At 40.1% G+C, this 11,497-nt stretch overlaps 1 protein-coding gene across 1 annotated transcript; it reads right to left on the bottom strand.

Moving 5' to 3' along the window:
* Positions 1-613: 613 nt before the first annotated feature.
* On the bottom strand, positions 614-10,429 carry LOC124289079. The gene is made up of 6 exons (XM_046725678.1): positions 10,258-10,429; positions 8,401-8,445; positions 6,355-6,708; positions 4,550-4,624; positions 4,117-4,198; positions 614-1,164 (listed from the first exon to the last, which is right to left on the bottom strand). The coding sequence occupies exons 1-6, from the start codon at positions 10,292-10,294 to the stop codon at positions 939-941; spliced, it is 819 nt and encodes a 272-aa protein (XP_046581634.1). The 5' UTR covers positions 10,295-10,429; the 3' UTR covers positions 614-938.
* Positions 10,430-11,497: the final 1,068 nt, after the last annotated feature.

The following is an 11,497-nucleotide window of genomic DNA, read 5'->3' as shown; positions in this document are numbered from 1 at the left end:
TGGTCCAGACACGATTCTTACCTACTGTTAGGTATGCGTGATCAAGAAATTATATAAAGCTAGCATTGTCAAAAACATTTCTTTTTTAAAACATTGTATATACACCCCTGTCCTATAACGCAATCTTAAAGAACAACTCTATTCATTGATCATATACATTGATCTTATGTAGCTGCATAGGTATAGTTACTGTCTTCAAAGGTTCAGAAATGTTAGCAAATGGCACATGCAGTTTACCTAGAAATTATTGGTGAAATGCTCGACGTACTTATTTTATGAATATGTGAATGTGATATTGAAGCAGGAAGATGTCTAGACAAAGACGTAAATGGACCGTCAGGCATGGTCCATATTAACATCGATCCCTATTTGGTAAGATTGCAAATTAATGCTTTCAGTCACGGAAAATAGACGTCTTTAACTTGACGCCCAAACGGTCATATATTCATTCCAACAGCAGAAGTGTGTCGTTACCTTGGCTTCAAAGAGGAGCACGTAAGGCATTTGTTTGAGAGTTTTGCTGTAGATACTTGCCATATTTCGAGAATGTAGTTCATTTACTATAGGGCTGAATACACTGAGGTTTTTTCTATATTTCAAGAAACAAGTATCGCATTTGTTCTTTCCCTTTTATTACAACACATCGAGGACATGTAACTGAAAAATCTTGAAATACAGACCATAGACTATATCATGACACTGTAGGATCTTACGAGTAATTCTGTTTCATACGAAAGTTCAATTTGCTCTTATCGTCATCTGTACAAATATGTACAGTAGGAAAGAGGCAACTGTGAAGATACTTTGTGTTCAAATGAAACCAATCAGAGATTACTCAAGAAATTCCAGACCTTGAAAACAATATGATACATACAAATCAATACGGCACTGCATGCCTATTGTCTCTGGTAGTCTTTGTCTATGAGAGAGCATTCCCATTATAACGCACTCCCGGAACACCGCTCTTCTACTATGTACGCCTCTGGTGGGGGTTTAGGGAACTCCCATTCGCCCTCCCTCGAGTCAGAGTCTGTCACGTGACCAGCACACACATCCGGGTTAATTCTAATGGTTCTTTTCAAAGATGGGGTACTTTTAGGTGAACATTTTTGTGTTTCGATGGGTATTGTCGTGAGTTCATATTCCGCACGGGATTTGCTCCTGCTGTAAGAGAATGTAAAGGTATTTACATGATAATTATACACATCTGTAATACAGTGGAAATATTTATTTACTAGTACAGTTTGGGAATAATCAGACAAAATGTCATTTGTCAAAATGCATGCATAAAAAATATCGCGCTGTATGGTCACGGCCCACGTGCATCTGTTTAAATTATCATGTGCTTTTGTGAAGGAATATTTATGTAATGAAGAAGAAGAATTTATTTCAAGTTTCAGGCCACAGACCCATAGAACATACATATTACACAAAAATACAAATGAATAGTGTATAACACAAAGAAATATAATCAGTAATTTTTGAGTAACTCTCGTAGTTTTAAAGCATGAAAAAGATATTTCGACAGTTGGGAAAGAGTTTGTTTACATTTAGAAGACATTAGATGTACAAACATTTCCTTTCATGGACTAGTATAAAATATTTATCGATAAAATTAAGTCTTAAAGCTGAATAAGAATTACAGATAAGAAGAAAATAATATTCGTTTTCAATAAAATTAAATCCTGCTATTTGACACTGTGGGCATGATCTTTTGTCTTCTTCTGTGTTTTAATGGCTTTCAGTTTCGATTATCATTTTAATATTTATGACAGCTGCAGCGAAACCTTGTCAGTGTTTCTCTATATACCTTGGTATCTATCAGTTGTATGTAAGTATAGTTCGGTGTCTAATACAGATTTGAAAGTGGCATAGGTTTTAAGTTTTGATTTCTGGGATATATTTTCATTCCATTCTTGTTGACCACAGTCCATGATACGATTTTTAAATTGAGAAATGAATATTTGCGGATTTCCAATTATCCAGGCGTAGCCAAATCCATATCTGAAGAGAATATTCCTTATATACGTTGACCAAGATATACGACAAGCTTCATTTAATCCACACAACATTAAATATATTTGCTTAGGTGAGTCCATCGAAATTAATTTTGTCCAGTATCTAATACATTTATGTAATATGGCAACGTATTACTATGATACACTTAACTCATTGAACTTTTAAATCTTATCCAAGGAATAGGTTATGCGATCTAGGTACATTCCGGTGATATGATAGGGCGCGGTGTATATGTAAAATGCATGTATGAAAAATAACACGCTGTATGGTCACGGCCCACGTGCATCTGTTTAAATTATCTTTTGTGAAGGAATATTTATGTAACATGGCAGCGTATTACTAAGATACACTTGTATCAATGAACTTTGTATCCAAGGAATAGGTTATGCGATCTTGATACATTCCGGTGACATGATAGGAAATGGGGGCGGTGTATATGTGCATCCAAGCATTATTATTTAACGTTTAAGCAAGAAACACGTGCATTTACGAAAAATTGTATAGTCCACATGCATCCATTTGAACATTGATATATGTTATCCGTGAACACATGTATCCACACAATAGGGGAAGTGTTAAGAATGGTCACATGCATCGATACAGTAGGATATGTGTCAACAATGTGCACATACATCCAACGGGATACACATGTATCCATGCAGTAGGATACGTGTTAACAGTGTGCACATGCATCCAACGATGGATACATGTCAACAGTGTGCATCATCCATGCAGTATCCATGATACGTGTCAACAGTGTGCACATGCATCCAACGATGTACACATGCATCCATGCAGTAGGATACGTGTCAACAGTGTGCACATGCATCCAACGATGTACACATGCATCCATGCAATAGAAAATACGTGTCAACAGTGTGCACATGCATCCAACGATGTACACATGCATCCATGCAGTAGGATACGTGTCAACAGTGTGCACATGCATCCAACGATGTACACATGTATCCATGCAGTAGGATACGTGTCAACAGTGTGCACATGCATCCAACGATGTACACATGCATCCATGCAGTAGGATACGTGTCAACAGTGTGCACATGCATCCAACGATGTACACATGTATCCATGCAATAGAAAACGTGTCAACAGTGTGCACATGCATCCAACGATGTACACATGCATCCATGCAGTAGGATACGTGTCAACAGTGTGCACATGCATCCAACGATGTACACATGCATCCATGCAGTAGGATACGTGTCAACAGTGTGCACATGCATCCAACGATGTACACATGCATCCATGCAGTAGGATACGTGTCAACAGTGTGCACATGCATCCAACGATGTACACATGCATCCATGCAGTAGGATACGTGTCAACAGTGTGCACATGCATCCAACGATGTACACATGCATCCATGCAGTAGGATACGTGTCAACAGTGTGCACATGCATCCAACGATGTACACATGCATCCATGCAGTAGGATACGTGTCAACAGTGTGCACATGCATCCAACGATGTACACATGCATCCATGCAGTAGGATACGTGTCAACAGTGTGCACATGCATCCAACGATGTATCCATGCATCCATGCAGTAGGATACGTGTCAACAGTGGATGCACATGCATCCAACGATGTACACATGCATCCATGCAGTAGGATACGTGTCAACAGTGTGCACATGCATCCAACGATGTACACATGCATCCATGCAGTAGGATACGTGTCAACAGTGTGCACATGCATCCAACGATGTACACATGCATCCATGCAGTAGGATACGTGTCAACAGTGTGCACATGCATCCAACGATGTACACATGCATCCATGCAGTAGGATACGTGTCAACAGTGTGCACATGCATCCAACGATGTACACATGTATCCATGCAGTAGGATACGTGTCAACAATGTGCACATGCATCCAACGATGCACACATGTATCCATGCAGTAGGATACGTGTCAACAGTGTGCACATGCATCCAACGATGCACACATGTCGCCATGCACTAGGATACGAAGTGTGCCGTGCCTAAATAAGAGGGTCATGCTACGACGCACAAAGATGAACATGACAGATAAAATGCGGGACCAATATGTATGTCTTCATGTAACCCACACTAACCTGTAGATTCCATAAGAGATGACGATGACAGTCAGCAGGAGGACCAGCAGAACAGGCACCATAATGGCCAACGCCAACGTCACTGACAACAGAAAATGCAGAAACTGTTATACCACCCTAGGCGATTGGAGGAATACTTCGAAGGCTCACACAACACAACATAGTAAAGAGTTGTTGCACATCAGTTTGCCCATAGCTGAAACACAACCAATTTAAATTATTGGTCAATGGTGTCCGCAGTGTCTACGAGTTGAGTCCCCGATACGTGACAGAATCGGGGTTCGAATCACATTTTCAAAACATTATGAGGTTCGGGTATTAGCAAAGGGCCCGTATGATGCTTAAGAACATGTGAGTAGTGGCGCAGGGCCCAGGGTGACAATCGGATCGAATATGAAACTTGATCATACATAAAAAAGCCCTGATAATTTACCTCTCTTCAAGACAGGCGAAGCAGTTCTTCCATATTTGTAAAATGAAGCGTTGCACTTGATTAACACGTCCACATCTGTAAATAAAGGTGTTATTTGAGAAATGAAATTATGAAATGAATACTGATCATGCTAAACGGGCCAATCTGCTCCAGTCAAGTATTATTACTTCTTCCCTTCCACATCCCTTTATGAATATTATGCCTTTATCTTCGTCCTTTCCAAATATAATCCTGACAGAATACTTGAATTGGTGTCCTTTATGTCACAGATTGATGACAGTGATAATCCTAAGTCAAAATGTATGCGAGGTAATGAATACTTCATGATCAACTTATCTAGTATATGCCAAGGTGCCATTACCAATAAATAATCACTGCGCCTAATTGCAGAAAATATGTCGTGAATATCTCACTACCCGATAATTATGATGTTCCATGGCATACAGCACCTACATATAGATGTAATTTTCTAGCTGTTATCTTTAGATTATGATGTTCGTCTGAAATGAAAATGTGTCTGCTGCCCCAAATGTTTTGGTTCCAAAAAACTGACAGCCAGATTGCAGGAATTATTCAGAATATTCCGTCCGTATTTGATTAATTGCTTTCACAATGCAACGCAAGTTTTGAACGGTGTGTCTACCGAGTACCACTTTCGTTTTAAACGTGTATTTAGTGCAATATTGTGACAAATTGTAAAGTTCAGATACGGAATACATTTTTTAAAACTTGAATCTACTTCTTTTTAAAAAAAAATAATAGCATTGCTGATGAGTGCCACATTATCTGCTCAATGCAACATTCGTTTTAACGTTTATTTGCTTTATGCAACGTTCGTTTTAAACGTTTACTGCTTAATGTGGCCCCAGTTTTAAACGTGTACCTGCTTAATGTGGCCTTCGTTTTAAACGTTTACCTGCTTAATGTGGCCTCTGTTTTAAACGTTTACCTGCTTAATGTGGCCTCTGTTTTAAACGTTAACCTGCTTAATGTGGCCTCTGTTTTAAACGTGTACCTGCTTAATGTGGCCTCCGTTTTAAATGTTAAACTGCTTAATGTGGCATCCGTTCTAAATGTTAACCTGCTTAATGTGGCATCCGTTCTAAACGTTTACCTGCCTAATGTGACGTTCGTTTTAAACATTTACTTGATTAATGTGGCCTCCGTTTCAAAAAATGTATTGCTAAATGCGATGTTCATTCCAAATGTTTATCAGCTGAACGCAACATTCCTTGAGGCAGGATATGCTTGCAGCTTCACGAACATCACTGTCATCACAATGTGATAGTGATTCATAAGCACATGCGTGTGAAATAAGCACCATCATGCAGAATCATACAGGCAGAGGTGACTGTAACGTTTATTTCAAACACGTGTCTTCTTAACTGTTTGATCGGCATTCTTGAAGTAGTGAGTCAATAACAAAGCATACAACTTTACGGATATATCAACTTCTACTTTTACGTTGAAAACGGTTAGTAAGAATCTACAACGAAATTTTGCTCTGTGCAATAAACAAGAAAGTGTTCTCCAGTAAGTTCAAATGTTTGAGAGGCATTCTAGACGTTGTAAGTGATATGAATGACAAGTTTTATGGATGGTCAACTTCTTCATTGTGCAAAAAGCGACGTTTAGGTACAGATACCTATACCGTTTTCACGTATAACAACTTCTACTTTTAGCTTGAAAACGGTATAAGTATCAACACCGAAACGTCGCTATTGCACAATGATTAAGTTGACCATCCATAAAGACGTGTCAGTCCCTAAAGTTGTATGTTTTATCACTGTGCATCTTCTACTTACTACTGACGCTATATCCCAGACAAAGACTCTCATTCCGGCTAGTCTGACTGCCTTGTTTGATATGCCAGTTCCTGTTTAGATTCAACTGCCAGGGTTGGGTGGTGCTGATCTCCCCGTTCCCCACGCCCTTGCCCACTATCCCGGCGTTGACCGCTATCTTGTTGACCGGCCCTGCGAACAGGTTGAAGCTATGGGGGAAGTATCCATCTGTGTACAGCCCCACGTGGAGGTGGTCAGGACGCGGCGTGGACAGGGTACAGTTGCAGTCCAGTAGGGATGACGTGACCCGGAGCCGGAGGTACCCGGATGCTGAAACGTTCGCTACCTCCGTGTTGGTTTGGCAGATGTCAAAAACTGCAACAAAATGTCATACCGTGAAACGTCGGTAATCCGGACTGTGTTCCACTGATGTGAGTGAGTGAGTGAGTGAGTGAGTGAGTGAGTGAGTGAGTGAGTGAGTGAGTGTGAGTGAGTGAGTGAGTGAGTGAGTGAGTGAGTGAGTGAGTGAGTGAGTGAGTGAGTGAGTGAGTGAGTGAGGTTTTACGCAGTACTCAGCAATATTCCAGCTATATGGCGACGGTCTGTAAATAATCGAGCCTGGACCAGACATTCTAGTGATCAACAGAATGAGCATCGATCTACGCAGTTGGGATACGATGACATGTATCAACTAAGTGAGCAGGTCTGACCACCCGGCCCCGTTAGTCGCCTCTTATGACAAGCACGAGTTACTAAAGATCAATTCTAACCCAGATATTCACGGTACACTGATGTAAGGAGATCGACCAGGCGGTGTTGTTGAATGCCGCTCTCAGCAATATTCTTGCTATATGACGGCGATCTGAACCAGAAAACAATCAAGTGATTGATATTATGAGCATCGATCTATTCAGTTCAAATATGATGGGATGTGTCTCCATTAGTCGTCTCATGCAGCAAGCATGGACTGCTGAAGATGGATTCTAACCCGGACCTTCACGGGCAATCACAATTAACACTTAAACGCATTAACAGCTGTTAATTTCTCTGTAGGAGACCGCCTCCGTGGTGTAGTGGTAAGAGCGTCCGCCCGGAGAGCGGAAGGTCGTGGGTTCGATCCCCGACCGCACCATACCAAAAGACGTTAAAATATGGTACTTGTTGGTCCCTGCCTGGTGCTCGGCATTAATTAGTTACAACAAGGACTGGTGGGCTCGGTGTCAGTATAATGAGTCTGAGTGGGGTATTCATGCTTCACTGCGGCATGGTATTTCAGTGGGCTAGCACTATAAAACCAGCTTCAGTCTGAGCTAGTACAAGCAGCCGCACATACACATACACACGCATGCTCGTTGTCATATGAGCGAAATATTCTCAAGCACGACGTAAAACCCACTTTCACCTCACCTCACCTCTGTAGGAAGAAGTAAACATGCTCCGTAAAGCATATTATTACAAAAAGGAAAGCAAATATTCTCAATATAAGCTATATTGTGTCTATGTCAGTATGTGAGCTGGAATAACATGTAATGGTTTCAAACGTCAGGGATGACTGACAGCAGTGATGGACTGGTTGTGGGATGTTGAGGACGGTAGTGTTTATGTTTGTGAGTAGACGTCATTCATGCAGTTCATCTGCTTGACAGCGATACAAGAATCTGTATTGACACGTCACACTCACAACATAAAGAAGTTGTTATCTATAAAGTTTGTTTATATTGTACTTCCCAACTTCTAAAATGCCACCTCCAGTTCGTAACAGTTGTCGTAAGTGGAAAAACGTGTGACCTCAAGACCCTTTACTCTTCTAGACGTGAATATGCGTGGATACATAGCGTTCTAGTTTTACTAAAGATCAACTGCACATGCGTAATGAATCTCAGGACAACACTACTTTAACATGCATATATTAACATTACATAGCTCATTAGGAACAATTATATCTTTCTGGGGTAATTAACATGGTTTGCATTCCGAGACTGACAAATTGTTTTAGTCGTTTTATAGAGACGCATGCTCGACCATCTTTAAATAAACGGGCCAGATGTATAATATAATACTGTTTACTTAAGTTGTCTTCGTGTTCTTTTGGACAGCCATGCGATATTGCCACTGGAAAAAAAGAATGAGACAATGTAGATATATGACACAACCACGAGCGGAGCACTTATTCATTGTCAGACAAACAACGGCCACGGGTACTGTATTTGCTACATGGATACTATTTTCTGAAAATAGATGTTCCCGTACTTAAATAAAAGTAACTCTCTGAATACAATCAGATCTTGGGCAATGTCGATCAAGTCCATTTTGGTAACAGATTGGTGTTTCCTGAACATTTCCTCAAGCATCAAAACAACTGACTGTCATTGACAGTCATTTCCCCCCACTACAGACTGCCATGTCTCATGTCCACATTTTAATGGTGATTGCGTGTAACTGTGTTGCCCAGAAACATTTAATAAGATCAATTTACAACCTTCTCGAAAATAGCATCTCCCATTTACTACGTCATAGCATCGATCGTAGGTACTAATTTCCAGAAATTACTGATGTTAAAACGTTGTGTTATCGTTAAATGAACCATGCCTCGTTCTTCGCGGTTCTTTGCGATATATCGTCTAGCTATCTCTTGTGAAACAATAACACTGACATGAGGTATATGGGAAAGCAGGAAATGATACGTTTAATTACATTTGTGAGAGCAGGTATGCGTCTTATGGTCAATCTAATTACTCTTATCATAATACTTTCTTTCAAATGCTTAATAATTAAATAACTTAAGGTCGTTTTGAACAGTTCCATTTCCATTTGACGTTAGAAGAAACAAGCAAGCACTTATTGACATTGATCAATCATCGATGAAACTCACGACCCGTGAAGATCCGGGTAAGAATTGATCTTCAGTAACCCATGCTTGTCGTAAGAGGTGACTAACGGGATCGGGTGGTCAGACTCGCTGACTTGGTTGACTCATGTCATCATATCTCACTTGTGTATATTGATGCTCATGATGTTGTTCACAGGATTGTCTGGTCCTAATTCGGTTATTTACAGGCCGCTGCCATATAGCTGGAATATTGCTGAGTGCAGCGTTAATCAGCAAACCAACCAATCATTATTCCTTCAGTAAAAGTTTGATTTTGGCAATAACCAAAACACATGTCCATTCTTTTTTGTAATGGCTTCCAAAACGTCTTAGCATCTCGTAGAAAGAGATAAATGTTGCGTAGCAAGCGCATGTACCAGCAAATACCTGTCTCACACCTGTCAATTGCGAAGATCGATGTTCATGCTATTGATTATTTACAAACCGGCGCCATATAGCTGGAATATTGCTGAGGGCGGAGTTAAAGAACGAACTAACCACTAGACCAACCGTCCAATAATCCTAGAAACACACCAACCACTGACATTCATGTACCATGGATCATAATCAGAGTGAAATTTATATTCGAGCTCATGATAGAGCATCATAAAGCCTGTGAGTCATTGACATTCAGGATCCAAGAAATCGAAATAAGGTTAACAATGTTAACAAAGAAACTCCAAATTCCCGAAAATAGGATCGTTGTGAAACCAGGTACACCAGACATAACTGTGGTTCGCTCTGATGAGCCAGCGTTGTACTCTTGAAGGAGGCATGCCTGAGTGATATGTCAGCAGGATGTACCCATTTCCGCATCCTGAGCCACGGCACTGTTGACTAGTGATATCTATCATCGTCAATAGCTCATAACCCACTAAATGTATAGAGCATGGGGAGTCTGATAATGTAATATATAGCGAAATGAACATAACTGCTCTCCATCAGATAAGACAATTGAAAGGAATCCATATTAAAGTTCATATTTATATAGATACCAGAAAATTAATTCCCATTTACCTTTAATAATCAGTTAAATAAACAAGGTCAATACTTACAAAGCAGGACTGATAGACAGAGAGTAGCTATGTCCATTTCGCTATGTGTAACATTATGAAACTGCTCGTGATCTGTACACCAAGTGCGTTATGAGCAATTGACGATGATTAGTTTCACTGACAATCATCTGGCTGTCTCCATGGGTTATTATGAGAAGATGACAGCAGCACGAGCCTTAATCAGCGAACAATCAGTGTAGCTGGATCAGCGATTGTCAACAGGACTTTTTGTTATGACGGCACAGACAAAAAACAAACAATTTCGGTCCCTTCAGTTGCACATTACGGTGTTAATGTTTCATGAACAAACATACTGGACATTTGGAAAGGAAGTATACTAATAACTGTGTCACATTTCAACAGTAAAGCATATTGTTGGTATTTGTTAGCTATGACATGTGCTTGTGTTGTTATAACATGTACTGATCATAGCGTGTGATTGCTCAAGGGACGGCATGGTATACATCTGGATTGTGCTGTGAAGGCATGCATTGTGTAAATTGCTGATGAAACGATTTCACTTGTTTTTAGGGGATGCTAGAGCGATTTGTTTGTGTGTGTCAAGTGTCGTTATGTAAGCATCACGTGTTAACGATTTTATGTAGGTATCATATGTTAATGATGGTATGCACGTTTTCAGGCATGTTAAGGGCATGTGGTATTGATGGTATGTAACTGACACATGCCACTGAACCTCAAAACGAGAGGGTTTTTTTTCGAAAATTAAAATGCCATGAGTCTAAAGATTCTTGAACAACCTATCTGGCAACACTGTAATTTTCAGGTAGATCATTATTTATTAACAGTGTGTCAATGAGTGCAAGAAAATTCTGGGACAATTCTATTTTTCCGATAAAACCCGAAGCCCCACTCCGGCCCATCTGAACACACAGAATGTCAGATGGTCACGTGTTATTGACAATAATAATATGTGTAATACGTACCATGTGTAACCAAACCAGTAATAGTTTAGAACAATTATAGAAATACATGACCTGTAACATCTTCACATGACCTGTAACATCTTCACATGACCTGTAACATCTTCACATGACCTTGCCCTCACTACGGGTGTAATGTACACATGACTTGTGCCATGACTGAGGGTAATATCTTTACATGACCTGTGCCCTCACTACGGGTGTAATGTACACATAACATGTGCCCAATTGAGGGTCACAATTTCACTTGACCTGTGCCCTGACTCAGGGTGTGATATACACATAACATGTGCCCCACT

This window comes from Haliotis rubra, unplaced genomic scaffold, assembly GCF_003918875.1.
Source record: "Haliotis rubra isolate DU_JTF1 unplaced genomic scaffold, ASM391887v1 Scf431, whole genome shotgun sequence".
In the NCBI taxonomy this organism is placed as follows: domain Eukaryota; kingdom Metazoa; phylum Mollusca; class Gastropoda; order Lepetellida; family Haliotidae; genus Haliotis; species Haliotis rubra.
The sequence above is the reverse complement of the archived record's forward strand: the minus strand, read 5'-3'. Positions and strand labels throughout refer to the sequence as shown.